This window comes from Nannospalax galili, unplaced genomic scaffold, assembly GCF_000622305.1.
Source record: "Nannospalax galili isolate Female #2095 unplaced genomic scaffold, S.galili_v1.0 scaffold809, whole genome shotgun sequence".
NCBI lineage: Eukaryota > Metazoa > Chordata > Mammalia > Rodentia > Spalacidae > Nannospalax > Nannospalax galili.
The window spans coordinates 2477262-2502003 of NW_008360015.1; the positions used below are offsets into that span (position 1 = coordinate 2477262).

The 24742-nt window shown below is 44.7% G+C and overlaps 1 protein-coding gene across 8 annotated transcripts in view; it reads left to right on the forward strand.

The window, feature by feature from the left end:
- The first annotated feature begins 7080 nt into the window (after positions 1 to 7080).
- Zkscan5 (zinc finger with KRAB and SCAN domains 5) overlaps positions 7081 to 24742 on the forward strand; it is a 24975-nt gene continuing 7313 nt past the window's right edge. Inside the window, exons 1-4 of one of the 8 annotated variants that reach the window (XM_008824060.3) lie at positions 7081 to 8212; positions 13229 to 13364; positions 21126 to 21208; positions 21872 to 22007. In XM_008824060.3, coding sequence (XP_008822282.1) covers positions 7799 to 8212; positions 13229 to 13364; positions 21126 to 21208; positions 21872 to 22007 — 769 coding nt within the window. In that variant the 5' untranslated portion in view covers positions 7081 to 7798. Of the gene's footprint in view, positions 8213 to 13215; positions 13365 to 21125; positions 21209 to 21871; positions 22008 to 24742 lie in introns of all 8 variants that reach the window. The other 7 variants (XM_008824061.3, XM_008824062.3, XM_029559103.1 and 4 more) reach the window with 7 other exon arrangements.

Genomic DNA, 24742 nt, shown 5'->3' on the forward strand with positions numbered 1-24742 from the left:
TGGTTTGCTTCTGGGAATTCCTTTAAAAAATAATTAAAAAAAAATTTTTTTTGGTCTTTTTGAGACAGGGTCTCCCTGTAGCCCCAGCTGTCCTAGAACTCACTATGTAGACCAGGCTGGCCTTTACTTACAGAGACCCAGCAAATAAACTATTTTTTAAAAAAAACTTTAAAAAGGCCAAGCGTTTTTTGTTTTTAAAAAATTGATTCATTTCATGCACTCATTCATTCACTCATTCATTTATTCATCATACCTGACTGCCTACTGTGCTTTTGGTCCCAGGAACACGGCAAGTGGAATTGGATGTATTTCTGTTGGTATATGGCTCAGCACCTCCCTAGCACAGTGCAGGCCATATTGTGGTCTTTCGTTCACTGATTGCCCTATCAGTATTTTCTAAGCACTATTTATTAGAGTTCTAGCAGTACAATAGGACTTCTTCCTTCTTCGTGGTGTTTGTGAACTACCACAGGTCCACAGGCTTAACGGTTTCAACATCAGGAATTTACTGTGTTGATTCTGGAGGTACTAGTGTGAGATCCAAGTGTTGGCAGAGAACTGCACATTTCTGATCCCAGGAGTGCTGGGGATATAGCTCAGTTGATGAGTGCTTGCCTAGCATGCGTAAACCCCTGAGTTCAACCTCCAGCATCAAATGAGTATGGCAGTGGCCTGTCATTACCAGCATTCTGGAGGTGGGGGCAGGAGGTTCTGAAGTTCAAGAGTATCCTAGATGGGGCTGGAGAGCAGGCTCAGAGGTAGGTTAAGAGCTGTTCTTTCAGAGGACCTGAGTTCAAGTCCCAGCTCTTAGCTAACAACTACCTGTAACTTCATTTCCAGGGTATCTGAATGCCCTTTTCCAGCCTCCACAGGCATTGCATGCATGTAGTACACTTACATGCAGGCAAAATACTCATACACCATAAATAAATTAAGATTTAGGGCTAGATAGATGGCTCAGTAGTTAAGAGCACTGACTGCTCTTGCAGAGGACCCAGGTTTGGTTCCCAGCACCCCCATGGTGGCTAATAAGTGTCTGTAACTTCAGTTCCAGGGGATCTGAAACCCTCTTCTCACCTCCGTGGGCACTGCATAACATGGGTGCATCTAACTACATGCAGGCAGTATACTCATACACATAAAAATAAAAATAATAAATTGATAATATAAAAAATTCATAAAAGTTAAATCTTAGAAAGAGACTAACAGGCTACAAAGTGAATTTGACATCCACTTGGAATTCATGAGTGTATGGAAGAGTGTGATGAAGACACCAACCAAGACAACTTCATGGTGGACAGCAGGTTCTTTGTGGGCAAACAGACCACTGGGCTGCCTCTCTGGGAGCAGAGAGACAGCAGCAGGCAAGGGAAGTCAGACATCTTTTATAGGCAGTTAGGTGGTTGAGTAACTTTCCATCACATAGGCTGGGTAAATTTTCCAGGGCTAAATTTGAACCCGCCATTTTAGAATGTTGGGAGCTGTGCCGCCATTTTAGGAGCCTGCCAGGAACCTAACAATGAGATTGTGTCTCAAAAAAAAAAAAAAAAATGAAGGCAGCTGGGTGTGGTGGTGCACGCCTGTATTCCCAGCACTTGAGAGCCAGAGGCAGGCAGATCTCTGTGAGTTCAAGGCCAGCCTGGTCTACATAGTGAGTTCCAGGACAGCTGGGGCTACAGGGAGACCCTGCTTCAAAAAGACAAAAAAAAAAAAAAAAAATGAAGGCAAGGGGGCTGGAGAGATGGCTCAGCGGTTAAGAACACTGGTTGTTCTTGCAGAAGACCCGGGTTTGAATCCCAGCACCCACATGGCAGCTAACAACTGTCTGTAACTGCAGTCCAGGAGATCCGACAGCCTCTTCTGTCCTCCATGGGCATTGCACAACACGGGGTGCACTTACATGCAGGCAATACATGCATACACATAAAACTAAAAAAATAAAATTAAAAAAATAAAGTGAAGGCAAAATTGATGAAATTACATTAAATAGAAAAATAAATATATTGATAACATCATTCTGGTAATATAGATACTAATGCAGAATGTGTTAAAAGGTATACAGGTTGAAATTATGGATAACGGGGACTGGAGAATGAAGGATCCAGGTCACACTGGCTCCATTTTTTAGCAGCCTCCATCTTGTCAGTCTTAAGTCTCTGTTCCTAGAAACTATAAGTCTCCTTTGCCCCATACGTCCGGCTAAGATTAGGCAAGCCTGGACATGCCTTGCTTACCTGAGTCTAACAGAAACCAATCAAAATTCCCGACCATAAAAGGGCATCCAGAGGCCGATAGGGGCAACCTACTGTAAAAGGAAAAATTGAGACATTCCAGGTGGCTGACCATGACTATAACCAATGAAATTTCCCCCATACAAGGAATTCAGAGTTATCCAATCAATTCAAAGGTCACCCAGTTTGCGTGGGCTTTTTCAAGAGTACCCAATAAACAACCCCCCCCCTTGTTGGTCAGGGCCAGACTCCATTCTTTGGCTCCTGGAGTCTGTGCCCAACTGGTCATTCAAGAATTGGAATGCTTTTCAATAAAATTTTCTAAATTTTGAATTTTGGTGGGTGGTCTCCAATTATTCCCGAACCTCGGACCCAACAGAGAGATGGCTTAGTCATTAAGAACAAGTATTACTTTTGCAGAGGACCTGGGTTTGGTTTCCACAACCCACAAAGGGTCACTCACAATCACCTGTAATTCCAGTACCAGGGGTCCCATGCTGTCTTCTGGCTTGTGTGAGACCCTGTACTCAGGTGCACAGACACGTGTGGGTGCTGGGAACTGAACCTAGGTCCTCTGGAAGAGTAGCCAGTGCTCTTAACAACTGAGCCATTTCTCCAGCTGCTGCTCTGTTGCTCTTGTAAATCCTTGCTCCTAGAAATTTGTTCTTGGGAGTGCCTGATTCTAGCAGGAGAGGGACAAGTCAAGAATTGAGATATTCTCATTAAATGGCCTAATTTCCTTCATCTACTATTTGTGTTGAGGTCATGCAAACAGCCAAGATAGTTTTCTTCAGCCTCTGATGATATTCAAAAGTGTATGGACAGTTTCTCATTGCTTGAACAAAAAAATGCATCAAATTGAAAGTGGAGGGGAGTATTTGTGCTAGAACTATCCAGCATATCTGGTGAAATACTGCCTATTAAACGAAATGAAGGGGCCAGTAGGATGACTCAGTGGGTCAAGGTGCTTGCCAAACAGGCCTAGAAATTAAGTTCAAGGAGCCATGTAAAGGTGGACAAGGAGAACACTGACTCTTGCAAATTGTCTTCTGGCCTCCAAATGTGCACTCTGATGCATGTGCCACCCTCACATCATACACACATACACACACAACTAATTTTTTTAAATCTGAGATAGAAAAAACAAAACATGCTGCCTCAGTAATAAGAAGGGAGGCAGAGTGACTTTTTAAAATCAGAGTGCTCCAGTTTTAGTTGATGGTTATTGAACTTTATTTTTAATTTTTATTTATTTATTTTTATTTTTTATGAGTATGAGTGTATTGCCTGCATGTATGTGAGTGCACCCTTGTCGTGCAATGCCGCGGAGGTCAGAAGAGGGCTTTGGATTCCCCTGGAACTGGAGTTAAGGATGGTTCATAGCCACCATGCGGGTGCTGAGTCTTCTGCAAGAATAGCCAGTGCTCTTAACTTCTGAGCCATCTCTCCAGCCTTTAAACTATTTCAAACTGCATTGATTCATAGCACTTGGGAGCAGAGGCAGGTGGATTTCTGCATAGCTAGCTCCAGGCCAGCTAGGGCTATAGGGAAACCCTGTCTGGAAAAAGAAAAAAGAATTGATGCATGACTTTGTTTTGATCTCTAACCAATACAAGCCCATGTAGCCCCTTCCACTGATGAACACGAGAGCATGAGATTCAAGGCAACGGCAATCTGTGCTCTGTGTTCCTGGGCCTGTGTTCCTGGGCCATGGCCATTCATATTTACTTCATGGTGTGTCCTAAATCTCTCTCTCCCCCCCTCTCTCTTCTCTTCTCTTTTTTTCTTTTTTTTGAGACAGGGTCTTATGGCATAGCCCTAGGAGGCTTGGAACTCTCTATGTAGAGTAGGCTGGCTGCTTACAGAGATTTGCCTGCCTCTGCTTCTTAAGTGCTGGGATTTGATAGGTAGAGAACGGGCGGGAGCGAGCAGATGAGAAAGGCACCGAGGCACACATGGAATTCTCAGCAGGATACAGATTTATTTCGCATGGGGCACCTTTCCCTCAGGGAAGGGAAAGATGTCAGCTAAGAGAAAGATGTCTGGGGAGGGAAGGGGAGAGAAGGGAAGGGAAGGGAAGGGAAGGGAAGGGAAGCCAAAAGTAGCATTTCAGGGACTGGAGAGATGGCTCAGGCACTGGCTGCTCTTGCAGAGGACCCAGGTTCAGTTCCCAGCACCCACATTGCAGCTAACAACCATTCATAACTCCAGTTCCAGGGGAATACACCTTCTGACCTCTGTGGGCACTGCCCAGCATGGGTGCACTTACACATATGCAAGCAATACACTCATCCACATAAAATAAATAAATAAATAAAAGTAGCTTTTCAAAATATTGCTACAGCATTCTGCTTTGTAATATCTTAGTAAAGTAAGATGGACTGAAAGGGAGAACAAAGGATGGATAGATGAATCAATTATGTAAGAAAGCAAATGGATCCAAATGTTAATGGTGGAATGCTGAGGATACAAAATTCTTGGTGCAAATTTTTTTCATGTTTTTTAAAGGCATGTGTCACCTCGAGCATATGTTAGCTCTTAGTCCCTTTGAGATGACAACTGTGTTTTTTTTTTTGTTTTTGGTCTTTTTGAGACAGGGTCTCCCTATAGCTCCAGCTGACCTGGAACTTGCTTTGTAGACCAGGCTGACCTTGAACTCACAAAGATCCACCTGCCTCTGCCTCCCAAGTGCTGGGATTAAAGGCATGTGCCACCACACCCAGCAAGGACTGTGTTTTAAGTCCACACATTCTCTTACTGTGGGCAGTGAGAATTATTTGAATAAACTCAAATTCTTTCTTCTCCCATCCCCTCCCCTTTTCCCTTCTTCTCTACTCCCCCGCCCCTCCCCTCCCCTCCTCTCCCCTTCCCTCAGGGCCTCCCCTTGGGGCCTCACTGTGCAGCCTGACCTGGAACTGGCTTGGAACTTGCTATGTAGACCAGGCTGTGAACTCACAGAGAGCCTCCTATCTCTCCCTCCTGAGTGTCCAGATCAAAGGAGTGCACCACCATGCTCAGACTCTCAAATTCTTCTTCACACATCCCACACCCTCCCTGCTCACTGAAGACTGAACTCAGGGACTTGAGAATGTGGCCAATATTGTCTCCACTGAGCTACCTCCTCAGAGTTTGGGTCATTTATCTAAGTAGGTCCTTATCTGTTTTCAGAGGCTGCAATTTTCACAGTACTTTGTTTCAACGTGCCCCTATCTTTTTTTTTTTTTTTTTTTTTTTTTTTTTTGTCTTGTTGAGACAGGGTCTCCCTGTAGCCCCAGCTGTCCTGGAACTCACTGTGTAGACCAGGATGGCCTTGAACTCACAGAGATCCGCCTGCCTCTGCCTCCCAAGTGCTGGGACTACAGGCGTGCACCACCACACCTGGCAGTGCCCCTATTTGTGGCAATAGAAACTCTTGACCTGACCGTTCAATAGCTTTGAAACCCTCAACTAGGAAAACAATCGGCATCATAGGAAAGAGGTAGATTATTAAAGTTGGGACCTGTGGATGGGCATGGTAGTGCATGCCTCTCAACACTTGGGAGGCAGAGGCAGGTGGAGCTCTGTGAGATTGAAGCCAGCCTGGTCCACATGATCAGCTGGGGCTACAGGGATATCCTGTCTCAAACAAAACAAAACAAAACAAAACAAAACAAAACAAAACAAAACAAAACAAAAAGAGAACTCTGGCTTAGAGAAGTCCCATCGGTTAACAGTTAGGAAGCCCCCAGGTTCCCTGCCTACTCTTCAGCCTTTCAGTAGGCTGCTGAGGATATGTCCCTTTTCCTTGCTGCATCTTTACATTTTTTTAAATGGAATTTTTGCAATTTTCATACAATTTGATGGCATTTAGATCCCCCCTCCCCTATCCCCTCCTCATTATATATGTTTTATTATTTTTATTTTATAGGTATGAATGTATTGCCTCCATGTATGTAAGTGTACTGGTGTTGCACAATGTGCATGGAGATAAGAGGGCATCAGATGCCCCTGGAACTGGAGTTACAGATGGTTGTTAGCCACCATGTGAGTGCTGAGAATCCAACCAGGGTCCTCTGGAAGAGCAGCCAGTGCTCTTAACCGCTGAACCATCTCTCCACTCCCCCTAAATAAAAATTTTAAAAATTATTTAGTTCCATAGTATGTGTATGGGTGAACACGTGATGGCACACATGTGAAAGTCAGAGGACAGTTTTTGGGTGTCAGGGTTCACCTTCTACTTTATGGGTCCTGGGGATGGAATTCAGATTATCATGCTCGGTTGCAAGCAAGCGCCTGTACCCGTGAGCCATCCTATTGCCCCCTGCTGCATCTTTACAGGCCCAGAGAGACCGAGGATTCAGGGAGAGTCTTGGCCATTTTGGCTAGGCGGTGTGGCTGGAGCGCGGTGCTTCCTGGGAGTTGTCCGGACAGCTTTTGAGCCGGCCACACTGAGATGTTACCTTGGAGATTTCGGCCAGAGAAGCCAATCTCAGCCGTCAAGAGGTTGGTACGTTTGGAAAAGAGGCGGGGCAGTAACTGAAGTTCCGATGAGTAAAAACCCGAAGGGTTTCAAATTTAAAGCTAAGTGAGGGGTTGGCACTGGCAGAAACGGAGAGCGTTGGGGGTGGAGTTGCACAGAGCCAATCAGACGCTAGCAACTGTTGCCTACCCCAGAGGTCCTGCCCCTACCAACACGCCCATCAGTTTCGCCTCACTGATTGGCCATCCGTTGAGGGGCGGGCCCAGGGTGGTCCCTCCCTCCCGCTGCGAGCGGAGGACCTCCGGGATTCCTAGAGAGGCCTCGGAAGCGCTCTGGGGGGGGTGGGGTTTATGGCTGAAGCTCGGACTTGCTTACTTCCGGCGAGGAAGTGTTGGGAAGTGTCGGAGTCGGTGCTCGGGGAAACTCCATCTTCCTGGCTTTGGCTGCGGGGAGCTTGATCTCTGCGTCCCCGGGACTCAGGGGCTAGAGGGGAGCGGGGAGGGTCCAGACTGGGGTCCTGCCCTCACCGCGACCAGGCCGGTCTCTGTCTCCGGCTCAGGGGCTATTTCGAGTAATCCTGGCCCAAATTTGTACCTATAACTGTACTTCTAGGACTAATGAAGTCTTCCGTTTGTCTGTCAGGCCCTTATGCTTCAAAGCCGGGACCAGACATGACCTTTTTAATGGTTTTCACCCTTATTTTGACTTAACTTTAGCTTATGTTGGGAAGAAGGAACGACTGTGTCTGGAGTAATCTTGTCCCGTTATTTATAAGAAATGTGGACTTTTTCACCCCTAAGACTGTGTTTTAGTTTGAGACTGATACCAGTCGTTTTAAAGGTGTTCTTGTTTAAAATCTGAATAGATTCTGTTTTCGTAATTTTATGGATGGAGTGACAACTGACCTGTAATCCATACTTTTAAGTGAATTGCTTTGCTGAGTGATCGTCTTCAGTATAGATGACATCTTTGCCACCTCTCTTTGCTGATAATAACTCCCGATGTATCAGTAGGTCGTTCAGTATACAAAGTGCCCTTCAGATCTTAAAGAGCAGAGAGAACAAATTAGGTAAGCGGAACAGCCAGCCTCCAGGGACTCGGAGTTCGGATGATAATGACGGAATCCAAAGAAGTTATAGACTTAGATCCTCCAGCTGCAACTTCACGGGAGCAGGAAGACCTTCTTATAGTGAAGGTGGAAGAAGAAGACTGCACCTGGATGCAGGCGTACAACCGGCCAATGTTTGAGACTTTTTACCAGCGTTTCAAGCATTTCCAGTATCATGAGGCGCCGGGACCTCGGGAGGCTCTCAGTCAGCTCCGCGTGCTCTGTTGTGAGTGGTTGAGGCCCGAGCTGCACACCAAGGAGCAGATCCTGGAGCTGCTGGTGCTGGAGCAGTTTCTGACCATCCTGCCCGAAGAGTTCCAAGCCTGGGTGAGAGAACATCACCCTGAGAGCGGAGAAGAGGCGGTGGCGGTGATAGAAAGCATCCAAAGAGAACTGGAGGAACGCAGACAACAGGTGAGTGGAGAAGCAGCTGCCACACAAGGGAGAGATTCCTAGCCCACCAGTACGGCATTCAGATTCTTTTTATTTTTATTTTATGTGTATGAGTGTTTTACCTGCATTTTCTTTTTTATTTGAGGGGGGTGTCTTTTTGAGACAGGGTCTCCCTGTAACCCCAGCTGGCCTGGAACTCCCTATGTAGACCAGGCTGGCTTTGAACTCACAGAGAATGGATCTTGCTGTGTAGACCAGGCTGGCCTTGAACGCACAGAGGTCCACCTGCCTCTGTCTCCCGAGTGCTGGGACTACAAGTATGCCACCACACCGGGCCTTGCCTGCATTTTCTAAGTGCATTTGCGCACGTGCCACTGCACCCCACACTTTTCCCCTCTATATCTTAATTTGTTCAATGTCAGTGGAATAAAACTGCTTCACTTTTTTCCCCCAATTTTTAAATATGTTTGAGTGTTTTGCCTGCACATATATAAATACATCATGTCATACAATGCCCGTGGAGATCAGAAAAAGACATCATATCTCCCAGAACAGGAGTTACAGACAGTTGTTAGCCACCCAGTGGGTGCTGGGAATTGAACCTGAGTCCTCTGCAAGAGCAGCCAGTGCTCTTAACCACTGAACCATCCCTCCAGCCTCAAACTGCCTCACTCTTTGAAACTCTATTATGTACCATTATGTGAAGTTTACATTCTTCCATTTAAGTCGTACCTAATTTAAATTGTTTCTGAAGTTTACTTTAACAAAATTTGCATCGTAAGCACACTGTACATATCATTAGTTGTAGCATGAACATTTTGAAATCAGATTGGTGGCTCAGAAATACATTTGCAGTTTTTTGATGTACATTTGCAATTTTCTTTGGTGTGCCTGTGAAGGTCAAAGGACAACTGACTTGCAAAAGTCAGTTCTCTCCTTCTACCATGTGGGTCTCAGGGATCAACCTCAGCTTGGCAAGCTCCTTTATCTGCTGAGCCATCTTGACAACCCACTTTTACAATTTTGAAAGCTGTTTCAGGTTGTCCCTCATAGAGGTTATGCCAAATTATAAACCTACCAGCAGTGGGGTTTTTGTTTTTGTGTTTTGTTTCTTTTCACACAGGATCTCACTGTGTAGTTCTGGCTAGCCTGGAACTTGCTATGTAGACCAGGCTGGCCCAGAACATACAGAGATCCAGCCTCTGCCTTCCAAATGCTGGGATTAAAGGTGTGCACCATCATGCCTGACAATGAGTTTTTTTTTTAATTAAATCAATTATTTATTTATTTATTTATTTATTTATTTATTTATTTGTGTGTGTGTATGTGTGTGTAGTACCACATGAGGCCAGAAGAGGGCTTCTGATCTCTTGGAGCTGGCATTACAGGTGGTTGTGAGCTGCTCAGTGTGGATTTTGGCAACTGTATTCGGGTCCTCTGATAGACCAGTAAGCTCTCTTGACCACTGAGCCATCTCTCCAGCTGTCTTCACTCCCCCACCCCCAGAAAACTTAAAGTAATCTTTTTTCCCTTAACTGATTAACATGCTATCTTTATTGTTACCTATCAAGGTTTTGCCTATATTTGAACCTGGGTCTTCTGCAAGAATAACTAGTGTTCTTAACTGCTGAGCCATCTCTCCAGCCCCTTTTTTCCTTATTTTTTTAAAAATATTTTATTTGGGGGCTGGAGAGGTGGCTCACCAGTTAAGAACACTGACTGTTCTTACAGAAGATCTGGGTTTGAATCCCAGCACCCACATGGCAGCTACAGCCTCTTCTGACCTCCACAGGCATTGCATGACACTGGTGCACTTACCTATATGCAGGCAATACACTATACACATAAAATAAAAATAATAAATAAAATATTTTTAAAATCTATAAAAATTTTTATTTTGCTAGACATGGTGGTGCACACCTTTCATCCCAGCACTCGGGAGGCAGCGGTAGGCACACCCATGTCATGCGTTGCCCATGGAGGTCAAAAGAGGGTGTCGGATCCCCTAGAACTGGAGTTGAAGATGGTTGTTAGCTGCCATGTGGGTGCTGGAATTCAAATCTGAGTCCTCTGCAAGAGCAGCCAGTGCTCTTAATTGCTGAGCCAGCTCTTCAGCCCCTTCTTTTTTCCTTACAAGTTTTAGGATTGTATAGAGCTCAATTTGGTGGAACATGCCCTTAGTCTCAGCACTTGGGAAGCTAAGGCAGGAGAATACTGAACTAGAAGCCACCATGTGCTCTGCGGTGAGACCATGTCTTTAATTTTATTAATTTTTAATTTTTTAAAGATTTATTTATATGTATGTGTATATTTCTGTGTGGGGGTAGATGCATGTGTGTGCAGAGGCCAAAAGAGGCCATTGGGTCCCCTGGAACTGGAGTTACAGGCAGTTGTGAGACTCCCAACTTGTATACTGGGAACCGAACTCAGGTTCTCTGCAACAACAGCAAGTGCTTTTAACTGCTGTCCCATCTCTCCAGCCAGAGACCCTGTCTTTAAACAAAACAAAACAGAGCCACTGACAGCAGTAAATAATTAGTTATTTAATTTTCACCATCCTCAAAATCCTATTGTTATTATTGTCAGGAATACATTAAACCATAGCTGATTTAGGGGCTGGAGAGATGGCTCAGTGGTTAAGAGCACTGCCTGATCTTGCAGAGGACCCGGGTTCTGATCCCAGCACCCACATGGCGGCTCCAAACCATCCTTAACTCCAGTTCCAGGGGATCCGACAGCCTCTTCTGACCTCCATAGCATTGCACAACACGGACACAGGTGCACTACATACATGCAGGCAATACACTCATACACATAAAATAAACATATTAATTAAATGAAAAATATTTTAAAGCCATAGCTAATTTAAAGATATGATAGCTTCCTATTACTGCATCTTTTTGTCCTCCTATACTTATTGATAAACAGACTTCCTTCCTCCCCCCTCCTTTCCTCCCTCCCTCCCTCTTTTTTTCCTTCCCTCCCTCCCTCGTTTCCTCCCTCCCTCTTTTCCTTATCTGATATATTATAGCACAGAAACAAAAACTACCAGTTTATAAGAGTTTGAAGGTAGCTAGAGGTTTCCCCTCATTCTTCAGCAGGATTCGAGTTCTAGACAAGGTGGCTACCAGGGAGCTCTATCCGAGCCTTCTTTTTGCTTTCCAATTTTGAGACCGGGCCTCATTAAGTTGCCCTGGCTGGTCTTGAGCTTTCAGTCTTCCTCTCTTGGTCTCAAGGAACTGGCGTTGCAGGCCTCTGCCACCAGACCTGTTTAGAAGTGTTGAAACTGAGCCTGCTTTGAAACCTAAGTAAGTGGGAGAAGGGTGAGAACAGCAATTTTATCTGAGTGCAGATTTTAACACCTTCTAGGACTGCCAGTCAGAGTTATGTCTTCCTGAGTAGGCAGACTCTAGGGAGTGAGGGGGCCTTGGAATATATGTACTCTAGGTGGAGCAAGGGCCAAGGCAGGTAACAAGTCTCATTTTCTGTTTGGTTTTGAGACAGAGTCTTGCTGTGTAGCCTAGTCTGACCTGGGACTTGCTGTATAGACCAGACTTTGAACCTTCTACCATCTACGTGCTTCTGCCTCCCAAGGGCTGAGTTAGAGGCAGGACCACCTCCCTGGATGTAAACTAGCTTTAAATCTTAACATTGGTCTGACCAGCTGTGACATCCTGAGTCCCAAAGTGATCCTCCTAACCTCTTTTCTCTCCCATTTCTTGAAACTTCACCCACCCTGGGTTTCTTAAGTTTCTTATTTTAAATTTATTTTATTTTCATTTTATGTGTATGAGTGTTTTGCCTGCATGTATGTAAATGCACCTGTGTATACGATGCCCACAGAGGCCAGAAGAGGTTGTTAGATCCCCTGGAACTGGAATTATGGATGATTGTTAGCTACCATGTAGGTACTGGGAACCAAACTTAGGTCCTCTGAAAACAGCCAGTGCTCTTAACCTCTGAGCCATCTCTCCATGCCCTTTCTCAGGGTTTTTGAATTGGACTAAACATTTTATTTTGCCTGAGGGTTTGATAGTGCCATCTGTACCTGGCTCTCTTTCCCTTATTTTTCCTTTGCCTGCCTTCTTTTTTTTTAATTTTTAATTTTTGTCTATCTGAGTGTGTGTTTATATATCTGTGTGTTTGTGTCTGTCTGTCCGTCCATCCATGGGGGCATGGAGGCCAGAAGATGGCTTTGGATCCCCTGGAACTGGAGTTAAAGGTAGTTATGAGCTGCCTTCTGGGTGCTGAGAACTGAACCTGGGTTCTCTGCAAGAGTAGCAACTTTTTTTTTTTTTTTTTTTTTGGTTCTTTTGAAACAAGGTCTCCCTGTAGCCCCAGCTGGCCTGAACTCACTATGTAGACCAGGCTGGCCTTGAACTCAGAGATCTGCCTGCCTCTGCCTCCTGAGTACTGGGATCTAAGGCATGCACCACCATGCCCAGCTAAGAGTAGCAATTTTTAATTTTAACTGTTGTGAATATGAGTGTGTGTCTGTGTGAGTGTGCACATAATTGTATTCAAGTGACTACAGAGGCCGAAAGAGGGTGTGGGATCCCCTGAAGCTGGAATTACAGGCAGTTGTGAGCTTCCTGACATGGGTGGGTGCTGGAAAATAAACCCGGATCCTCTTCAAAAGCAGCATGCTCTCTTAACTGCTGAGCAATTTCTCAAGCCCTGTGGCTACCTTCTTAACATGGTCAGGTGTTTGCTTAAGAAACAGTTCCACAGCACAGCCTTTCCTAGACTCCCAGGCTAAAGTGGGTCTCACCTGTTCCGTCTTGTTAATGTGTTTCTTTCCTGTCATAACATGTAGCACAGTTCATATGTATTTACATGTGGGTATGTCCCATGGAAGTCTTTTCCTGGTAGAGGTAAACCATGTTTATTAAACTGCTGTTTAATCAGTGCCCAACTTATTCTAACTGCATGTCAAATATTTGGCATGGGGACAAGTTGACAGTTCAGTGGATTCTAAAGGGCTCTTTCCCATCCCTGTCTATAACTTTGCTGATTGCTTGTAGTTGTGGTTGTTAGATTGTCACGTGTCCTGACACTCTTCTTCAGAAGATGGTACCACCTGGAGCCACGCAGGAGTCCTTCGGTCACCAGTTTCTGCCAGTGGAGACCCAGCCTGATCAAGAGTCACAGAAGTCTCATCTGGAGGAAAATGGTGAGACTCCAACACTCAGTGCAGCTGACATGGCTAGAGCATGCACACTCTGGCTTCCGTAATGTCAAGAGAGGGGATCAGTGGGGCGTGGTGACTCACACTTTTAATCCCAGCACTCAGGAGGCAGAGGCAGGTGGATTTCTGTGAGATCGAGACCACCCTGGTCTACATAGTGAGTTCTAGGCCAGCTGGAGCTACAGGGGGACCTTGTATCAGGAGAGAAAAAGGCAGCTTCTTGGATGGTTTTATGCAAAAGCTCTAATATAGGATGTATTGTAATTGGTAGAGTGCTTTTCTAACATGGGCAAAGCCCTGGGTTCCATCTCTAGCACTGTATAAACATGGTGTGGTGGTACACACCTGTAATCCTAGCACTTGGGAAGTGGATGCAGGAGCATTTAAAAGTTCAAAGTCATCATCCTTGTCTTCTGTAGCAAGTTTGAGACCCTGTCTCAAAAACCAACAAAACCTGTAATAGGGACAGGATGTAGCTCAGTGTTATATATTTATCAGAGTTCCATCCTTAGGACATGCTCCTCTAAAAGAGGAATAGCAAAAACTATAATGAAGATGATGACATCTCTTAATATAGGTACTGCTCAGAGAGCTATAGAAATTTTTCACAAAATGTCACATTGTTTTCCACAGTCTTCTACCTCTTCTGTATAGAATTTGCTGTATTAGTGATTATGTGAAAATTCTTCAGTTCTTTAGTTTATTTGTTTTGAGATCATTCTCTGTAAAGTCTTTTATTTTTTCCTGGTCTTTTTGAGATAGGGTCTCCCTATAGCCCTAGGTGGCCTGAAACTCACTCTGTAGACCACACTGGCCTTGAATTCACAGAGATCCACTTGCTTCTGCCTCTGGAGTGCTGGGATTAAAGGTGTGCACCACCATACCTGGCCCAAAGACTTATTATTTTAATTTAACTTTATGTGTATGAGTGTTTGCCTGCATGATTGTGTGTGTACCACTTGTCTGCCTGGTTCCCACAGAGGACAGAGAGGCACCAGATTCCCAGGAACTAGACTTGCAGGTGGTTGTTAGCAACCATGTGGGTGCTGGGGACCAAACCCAGGTCTCCTGCAAGAGCAACCAGTGCTCTTAATCACTGAGCCATCTCTGTTCTTCTCTTTGAAGTCTTACTGGAATCAGCACTTTCTCTCTCTCTCTCTCTCTCTCTCTCTCTCTCTCTCTCTCCCCCCTTCCATCTTTCCTTCCTTCCCCTTCCTCCCTTTCCTTGTTTCTTTCCTTCTCCCCTCCTTCCCTCCTTCCCTCTCTTCCTTCTCTGTCTCTTTCTTCTTTTGTGCAGTGCTGGGGATCGAACTTAGGGTCTTTTCACAGTAACTTGTGGAATTGTTGTCTTTTTCCTTTTTCTCTCATCCTTCCTTCTCATTGACTTAATTTATTTGCATTTTGTTTTTTTGGTCTTTTTGAGACAGAGTCTCTCTATAGCCCCAGCTGTCCTGGAACTCACTATGTAGACCAGGGTGGCCTTGAACTTGCAGACATCCACTTGCCTCTGCCTCCCGAGTGCTGGGATTAAAGGCACGTGCCACCACACCAGGCCAATTTATTTGCATTTTCAAGGAAGAAAACTGAACAGCTGAGTATCACGCTTACTATGATATGTATCCACAGCTCCATAATCCCTGGTCAGAAGGCCTGGTTGTGAGATTTTCTTAGAGAATTTAGAGAATTTGAGAATTTAGGCTCTGAAAATTTAGTGTAGCAATCTCATTTACATCACTTATTACACTAGCAGCAGGATTTGTGGTTTTATACACATTCATATTTCTGCTATGAAATATATATACAATATTAAAAACATGTGTGTGTGCCTGCTTGTCTGTATATATGCCACATGAGTGCAGTATCCACAGATACCAGAAGAGCGTGTTCGATCCCCTGTAGCTGGAATTACAGGTAGTTGTGAGTCACCTGATATAGGTGCTGTTAAATGAACTAGGGTCTTCTGTAAGAGCAACAACTGCTATTAACCACTGAGCCATCTCTCCAGCTTTACAATGTTGATTAAATTCTTTAAATAGTTTCATATCAGTGAAGGTCAGATTTTTCCATCAAAATATTTCAATGCCTACATTAATAAAAAATAACTTGCTTGCCCTGTAAGTATGTGGACCTTTGTTCGATTCCTAGACCCATATAAAAAAAACAGATGTGAAAGGGACAGAAAAACTGTCCCTTCTGTCCCTTATGCACAGCTTCTCATCCAAAATTCTGAAATCCAAAGCTCTAAATGGCAATAGACTTTTTTTGACAGTCTTGTTATATTTGACACAGACTGTTCTCAAACTGGTGAACCACCAGGGATCCTTCCTCCTCATCCCAAGGAGCTGAGACTAATTGTGTAAGCTACTATGCCTGACTCCAATGGATCTGGAGATTCTAATCCCTTCCTTGGGGAGGTGGAGACAGACAGATCCCTGGGGTTCCCTAGCCAGTCAGTCTAGCTGAATTGATGTTCTAGGCCAAGAGTGACGCTGTCTCAAAAAACAAGGTAGAGGAGCTGGAGAGATGGCTCAGTGGTTAAGAACACTGGGTGGTCTTGCAGAAGACCTGGGTTTGAATCCCAGCACCCCCATGACAGCTAACTGTCCGTAACTCCAGTCCCAGGAGATCCAACAGCCTCTTCTGTCCTTCATGGGCATTGTACAACATAGGTGCACTTACCTACATGCAGGCAATACACACATACACATAAAATACACATAAAATAAAAATAATAAAATATTTAAAAAAAAACCCAAAACACAAGGTAAATAGAACCTGGGAAATGACACCTGAGGGTGTGTGTTTTATGCAGAAGCCAGTCTAAGCATTTTATCTGTACAAACTCATTTAGCCCTGAGAGTACCAGAAAAAAAGAGTTCTCACCATTTATCATCTGTGTCTATTGAGTCATCTATGTATTATCTGTTATCTGTCATCTATTGATCTATCTACCTATTATCTATCACCTATTACCTATTTCATCTATCATCTATGTATCTTTATATTTGCTATCTTCTATCCATCAGTGTATTTATCTATCATCTATCTATCTATTTATTATCTATCTGTGGCCGTTTCATTCATAACTTACAAAAAAATCCAAAGGATAGTGGAAAAATTCAGTGAGATCCTGGCTCAAAAACAGTGAGATGGCTCAGTGGGTAAAAGTGCTTACTGTGCAAGCCTAACAACTCAAGTTTGTTCCCAAAAGTCCTCCTAAAAAAAGCTGGATGTGGTGAAGCACATCTGTAATCCCAGCACTCCTGCAGTGAGATGGGAGGCAGAAACAGGCCCAGCACTCAAGGGCCAGCCAGTCTGGAGTATGTGGTATGGCAAAAACAGGAGGACCCTGCTTTGACAAAGTGGAAGGAGAGAACTCTTTTCCAAAGTTGTGCTTTGACCTCCATGGTACATGTATGCCCACAGTTCATGTAACAGCATGCACACACAGTAATAAATACATATATAAATAGTTTTAAATACAGGGGAGGGGCTCACAAGTTTCTATCCCTAGCTGATGAGCTATTCATGGCTGCTGGGGGAGGGAGCATCATTTTTCTTGGGGGTGTGGCCCCTGGTAGGTGGCCCATGCTCTAGTGAATGACCCACACTATGTGCATACAAGCAGCACTAAGTGGACTAAACGAGATAGAAAGAGAGAACATGAAGGTGGGAGGTCGATGTGTTAGGAGGAGTCTAGGGGAGTGGGATAAGAGAGGAGGGGGTAGACATGGTCAAGATATATTGTATTCATATATGCAATTGTCAAAACAAATGAAAATCTTTAGAAAGTAAGACTAGAACTGTGGTACGACCCGACTGTCCAGCTCCTGAGAGTAGACCCAAAGGTCTCTGTAGAACTATGGCATAACCTGGCTCTCCAACTCCTGGGCGTAGACCCAAAGGACTCTACTACCATACTACATCCAGCATGGCAGGGGTCAGAGAATCTGTGAGGAGGGAAGCACAGCATGAAGGAAAGACTCAACATGTGATTAGAATCTCAAGAGTGGGGGACCAAGAAGCTCTGCTAAGTGAACAGAGGCCTTAGCTCCTGTCCCTATGCTTTAACCTGCATAGGTCGGCAAACACTGACTTTTTTTGTCTTTTGAGACAGGGTCTCCCTGTAGCCCCAGCTGTCCTGGAACTCACTACATAGACCAGGCTGGCCTTGAACTCACAGAGATCTGCCTGCCTCTGCCTCCCAAGTGCTGGGACTAAAGGCGTGCACTACCATACCCCCCCTAAACACTGCTATGACTTTAATTCAGTAGTCAGTCTTGAGAAAGCTTCCTCAAGGTTTCTAGGTATGTTTTTGTTGTTTTGGTATTTTTTGAGATAGGATCTCCCTGTAGCCCCAGCTGGCCTGGAACTCACCATTAGACCAGGCTGGCCTTAAACGCACAGAGATCCACCTGCCTGCCTCTACCTCCCCAGGGTGGAATTAAAGGTGTGCACCATCATGCCTGGTCCTTAGGTATATTATTTTGTTTTGTTTCATTTTTCTGTCTTTGAGACAGTCTCCCTGTAGCTCCAGCTTGCCAGAACTCACTACGTAGACCAGACTGGTCTTGAACTCCCAGAGATTCACCTGCCTCTGCCTCCCAAGTGCTGGGATTAAAGGCCTGTGCCACCAGGCCCAGCAGGCATGTTATTTTGAAACAAAGACTACAGTGAAGACTAGCTAAGCTTAACAGGGCATTGTGACCAGCAGTCAGCGTTACTTCTTTATATAGTTTGGGGTAGAGGCACTGTGTTCCTTTGTCTCTCAGCACACATGCCTACACAGCTTTTGCCACATAGTCATTCTTGATCTGAGGTTTCATCCAAGATTAGGTAAATCAGTGTCTCCAACATCAATTCAGGTAAGTCAGTGGTCTGCAATGTGACCAGAGAGACTTGCTTGCCCATGCTCATTGGTACTCTGTTCACAGTATGTGTGTAATTGATTTGCCAGCATTGTGTGTCTAAGTGCACCCACGTGCATACAAACCTGTGGAGGTCAGAAGAGGGCATTGGATCCCCTACAACTGGAGTTATGGACAGTTGCTAGCTGCCATGTGGGTGCTGGGAACTGAACCGGGTCCTTTGAACAGCAGCAAGTGCTCATAACTGCTGAGCCATCTCTCCATCGCCGGTACATGAATTTTAATGCATGAACAATGGAATTTTATTCAGCCATAAAGAAAAATGAAATTATGAACTTTGAAGGAACATGGATATAAATGGAAACTACTAAGTGAGGTACCCCAAACTCAGAAAGAAAGACTGCATATTCTCTCCCAAAGTAGATCCTAGCTTCCAGCTATATATTTGTGTATTTATGGCACAGTCTGTAGGTGTAAGTCCTGAAACCAGAAGGTTTTTGATGATTTTGTCAACTTGACAGGATCTGGAATGACCTGGGAGATGGGCCACTGGGCATACCTGATCACCTTGATCAGGTTAATTGAAGTGGGAAGTCCTGCCACTGTGGGTGGAGCCATACTAAAAGGAGGGGAGCCGAGAGCCCATTGCTCCTCTACCTTCTGATGGGATGCAAGGTGACCAGCTGCTTCATGCTTGTGCTGCGCTGACTTTTCTGCTATAATGAACTGTAATCTGAACTGGCATTCAGCGTGTGTCTTGAGACTTATTTTGGCTCTTCAGCCACTCCTGGTTTACAGCCCTCTCGTTTGTGGCTTCCACTTCTAACCAGCATCCCTTCCTTTTGTGTCATGGCTTATTTCCCAGCCCTTATAAATCAAGTGTTGATAAATAAGGCCCCATCTAGGCATAGATCTCTAAGACTGACAACTGTAGTGAGGTCTAAATTGTTGAGTGAGGGCTGAAGAGATGACTCACTAGTTAAGAGCATTTGTTTCTCTTGCATAGGACCTAGATTTGATTCCCAGCACCCACATGGAGGCTCCTTTGCCCTCTTCTGACATCTGCAGGCACTGCACAAACACTGGGTACACACACATACATGCAGGCAAAATATTTATTATACACAAAGTAAAATAAATTCTGAGTACAATTTTCAATTTATTTTTAAAAATTTTTTGGTCTTTTTGAGACAGGGCCTCCCTGTAGTCCCAGCTGTCCTGGAACTCGATATGGAGACCAGGCTGGCCTTGAACTCACAGAGATCTGCCTGCCTCTGCCTCCCAAGTGCTGGGACTACAGGTGTGTGCCATCATGCCCGACATGACTTATTTATTTTTATTTTAGATGTGTGAATGTTTGCCTGCACGTATGTATGTATGTGCACCATGTGTGTGCCTAGTACCCACACAGGCCAGAAGAGGGTGTCAGATCCCCTGGAACTGGAGGTACTGACAGTTGTTAGTTTGTTTGGGAACCAAACCCAGGTCCTCTGCAAGAGAAGCAAATGCTCCTAACTGCTGAGCCATCTCTCCAGGCCCAAATACAAATTTGGAAGTCAAGAATTATTTTACTGGGGCCCAAGAGATGACTCAGGGATTCAGAGCAGTGGTTGCTCTTGTAGAGGACCTGGGTTCGAGTCCCAGCACCCACATGATGGCTAACAACCGTCCTAACTCCAGTTTCAGGGGAATCCGATACCCTCCTCTGACTGCTGTGGGTATTGCAGGACATGGTGCACTTATGTACATGCAAGCAATACATTCATGCACATAAAATAAAAATGATAAATAAAATATTTTTTTATAATTGTTTTATCTACCTATTCTTTTGTGTGTGAAAGGTGGTGGTGGTTGAAAGCAGGCCTCTTGTAGCCCAGGGTAGCCTCACATTCCCTAGGCTGGCCTGGCTCTCTTGATCTTCCTACCTCTACCTCCCTCCTGAGTGCTGGGATTATAGATGTGTGCCAGGACTCCCAGCTTATCTTCCTTTTCTTTATAATACTGAGTAAAACTAATGTGTTTTTTTGAGTAAATATAAATGAACCAGAAAATTCCTTGAAGAGAGAGATTGTGGATGGAGGCCTTTGCTAATCCAAACTGTGAAATAGCCACACAACCCTCACCTGGGAGCTTGTTAGAAATGCAAATTGTCACTGAGGTGTGGTGTCACAAGCCTGTAATCCAGTACTGAACCTGAGGCAGGAGGCTTCAGAGTTCCAGGCTAGGCTGGGCCACATAGTAAGCCCCTGTCTAAGAACCAAAACAACAAAAAGAAATGAGGGCTGTATGCCTGTCATCCCAGTACATGCGATGAAGAGGCACAAGGGTCAAGAGTTCAAGGCCAGTCTTGGCTACATAGTGAGTTCAAGGCCAACCTAGGAGACCCTGTCTCAAAAAGAAAAAAAAAAAAAATGCTGGGCATGGTATCACACACCTTTAATCCCAGAAGGCAGAGACAGATCCTTGATGGATCTCTGTGAGTTTGAGTAAGTTCCAGGCCAGCACAGGCTATAGGGAGACCCGGTCTTAAAAAAAATGAGCCAAAATCTTGGGTCTAGAGACAGAGTGTGCTCTGCACTGAGATCTTGAGGTGACTTGTTTAACATTGCAGTCTGTAAAGCCCTGGGCCCCAGGAACTACTGTGATAGTGGTGGCATGGCCCAGTAGGGATTCACTTGACCAGTGTGGGAGTCTGGTTTTTTTGGAGAAGGAGGAATAAGAAGATAAATATGGACAGAACCAGAATGTGTAGGGTCTCGAGAGCCAAGGTGGATTTGGCCTTGGTACACAAGGGGTCGGTGTCTGCGTGTGCGCAGAGAAGGGACTTGATGGCTCCTGAGCAGATGCTCTCACTTACACCTCTTTTCTCTTCCTTCAGCCCTTCCTGTTCTCCAAGTTCCTTCCCTTCCCTTGAAGGACAGCCAGGAATTGACAGCCTCACTCCTCTCAACTGGGTCCCAGGTGAGCTGGCACTCCTCTGCCCTCCGTGAAGACCCATCCCTCTTCTCCACTTCCATCCCCATCCGTCCTAGTTTTGTTTTCACTTGCTGTGACAAAATACCCCGACAAAGAAAGCTTAGGGAAGAAAAGGTTTGTTTTAGCTCACAATTCCAGGTTACAGGCCAGCACTGGGAAAGTTGCTTGGACCAGCCATTCAGATCACACCCTTAGTCAAGAGCAGAGAGAAGGGAATGCACGCATGCCTCATGCTGTGCAGGCTTTCTCTACTCTGACACAGTCCAGGAGCCAAGGCGTTGACAAATTCGCTCACAGTGGGCTGGATTGTCTCACCTCAGTAAACCCAGTTAAGCAAAGACCCCGCCCAGACATGCCCACAAGCCAACCTGATCTAGACAATCCTTTGTTGAGACTTACTTCCCAGGTGATTCTAGGTTGTGTCAAGTTGAAAAATATGACGTCATCTTTACCAGTCTTTAACTTGCATCCAGGCCCATCTGGGGTTGGAACCATCCATCCATTCCCTCTGTCTTTTTCCTTTCTGCTCAATACTTCCCTTTTTGGTGCACAGTGTCTCCTGATTCTGTCCTTAGTGCTCCCAGGTCTTTCTCTCACTCCAGATTTGAACCTAGGGAGTAGGAATTTAGCAGAGATCTCCCGTTTCAGAAGTTGGTGAAAATTGAAGATGTGGCTGATGTAGCTGTGTCCTTCATCCTGGAGGAATGGGGACATTTGGACCAGTCCCAGAAGTCTCTTTATAGGGATGGCAGGAAGGAGAACTATGGGAGTATTACTTCCATGGGTAAGAATTATCATCTGCATGGATTAGGACTTTACTTTTAAAAACTTATTTATTTGTATTTTATGTGTATGAGTGTTTTTCCTGTATGCATGTAAGTGCACCACGTATGTGCAATGCTCATGTAGGCCAGAAGAAGGTATCAGATCCCCTGAAACTGGAGTTGCAGATGGATCCCCTGAAACTGGAGTTAGCTGCCAAGTGGATGCTGGAAACCAAACCCCAGGTCCTCTGCAAGAGCAGCCAGTGCTATTAATGCTGAGCATCTCTCCAGTATTATTCAACTTCCAATATTATCTTTGTAAAGCAAAACAGTTTTAAATTAACATGTTTGAATTTAAAAAAATTAGTAATATATTCCCTGATAAAATGGATAGTTTTGATTTTTAGCTTTTTAATTTGTTTGGTTTTTTTTTGGTGTTGAAACCTGGGAGTTAACCATTTTACTGATTGATTGATTGATTGATTGATTGATTGATTGATTGGGTCTTGTTATGCTATTCTTGCCTTAGCAGTTACAGATGGTTGAGAGCTGGATGACATGGGTGCTGGGAACCACACCCGGGACCTTTGAAAGAGCAGCAAGTGCTTTTAACCGCTGAGCCATTTCTCCAGTCCTGCACAGTTCTTTTATTTTTTCAATGTTTTTATTATGTATACATCTGTGGGTATGTGCATATGAGTACAGGTGCCCAAGGAGGTCAGACATATCAGATACTACTGGATCTGGAGTTACAGGCAGTTGTGAACTACCTGATATAGGTGCTGGGAACCAAACTAAAGTCCTCTGGAGAGCAGCAGTATGTACTCTTAACTGCTGAGTCATATTAGAATAATCCTGATTCATAAAAACTTCTGTTACTTTTCTTGTTGCTGTAAAAAAATACTAGAGAAGAAGAAACCTAGGGAGAAGGATTTATTCTGGTTCACAATTCACAGGTGCAGTCCGTAGTCCATGATGGTGGAGAGGGCATGGTGGCAGGAACGTGAGACAGCTGGTCACATGGCATCCACAGTCAGGAAGCAGAGAGAGATGAATGCTGGTGCTCAGCTCACTTTCTTTTATTCAGTCCAGGACCCCAGTCCATGGGATGGTGCTACCACATTCAAGCCCAGGCTTCCCATCTTGGTTAAACCTTTCTGGAAACTTCCTCACTAACATACCCAGGGGCTTGTTTCCTAGGTGATTCTAAATCTAGTCAAATTGACAGTGACAATTAACCATCAGAACTTTGGAGACTTTCCTGAACAGATCTTCATTGTAGTAGTAATTACAATATCTCAATAGCATTAATTCTTTGTTTCTTTTTTCTTGACACAAAGGATTAGTTATTCAGTCCATTTCCATTCTCAGATCACCAATCCCTTTTCTTTTTACATTGTGTGTCTTGGCAGAGGTAGGGGGTACATGTGTGCCATGGCTCAAATTTAGAGGTCAGAGGACAACTTTTGGGAGTTCTTTGGGTTCTTGTGGATTCCAGAGATTGAATTTGGAGTGTTATACTTGGTGGCAAGCACCTTTACCTACTGAGGCATCTCATTGACCCACCAATCCCTATTTTACACCATTCACCTTATCATCTACATTTTACATGTTGTATGGCCTCCTCCTCCTCTTCCTCCTCCTCCTCTTCTTCTCCTCCTCCTCTTCTTTTCTTGTTTTTTTGGGGGACAGGGTCTCATGTAATGAGCCCAGGCTTTCCTTGAACTCAGTCCTCTTGCTTCTACTTCCTAAGTGCTGGGAGGACACACCCAGCAGCATGCCTTGTTACTCTTTGAATTTTCTGCTGCTATTTCTGTCATGATTTTGATGACTAATGTTCCATTGTTTTGTCTGGAGCAGCCAAGGTCAGCACACTGGGGACATGGAGAAATGTCTCAGTTGATTACGTGTCTGTATGCAAGCATGAGGCCTCAGTTCAGATCCCTGACACCCACGTATAAGCTGGATGTAGTTACTCACATTTGTAACCCCAACACTGAGGCAGGGAGTGTGTGTGTGTGTGTGTGTGTGTGTGTGTGTGTATGTACAGATACACAGCTCCCTGGAGCTCATTGGCCAGCCAGTCTAGGCAGTTGGTGTGAGCATTGGGTTCTGTCAGAAACCTTCTCTCAAAAGATACAGTGGAGGGGACAGTGAGATGGCTCAGTGAGTAAAGGTGTCAGTCACCAAGCCTGATGACCCACATGGTGAAAGGAGGAAACTGACTCCAGCAAATTGTCCTCTGACCTCCACATACACACTGTGGCATATATGCACCCAACACAATACACATAAGAAAATTTTTTAATATACAGTAGAGATTGATCATGGAACACAGCTGATGTCAGCTTCTGGCCTGAGCACACATGCAGGAGTACACAGACACACAGACTCTCTCTCTCTCTCTCTCTCTCTCTCTCTCTCTCACTGTTAGCACAAGAATCAGACACCTGTAATCCCAGCACTTGGGAGGTAGAGGCAAGAGGATCAGAAAGAAGTTCAAGGTCATCTTTAACTATTTAGGGAGTTCAAGACCAGCCTAAATTATCTGAGACCCTGTCTTGGGGAAAAAAAAAAAAACCCGAAACAGAAAAACAAACAAACAAAAAGCACAAAACAAACATAGCACTATTGTAAACTTTTTGGAACTATAGCTTTTAGTTCTTTCTCGTGTGTGTGTGTGTGTGTGTGTGTGTGTGTGTGTGTGTGTGTGTAGGTCAACTTCCACTGTCTCCCTCTCTCACATTCCATCTTT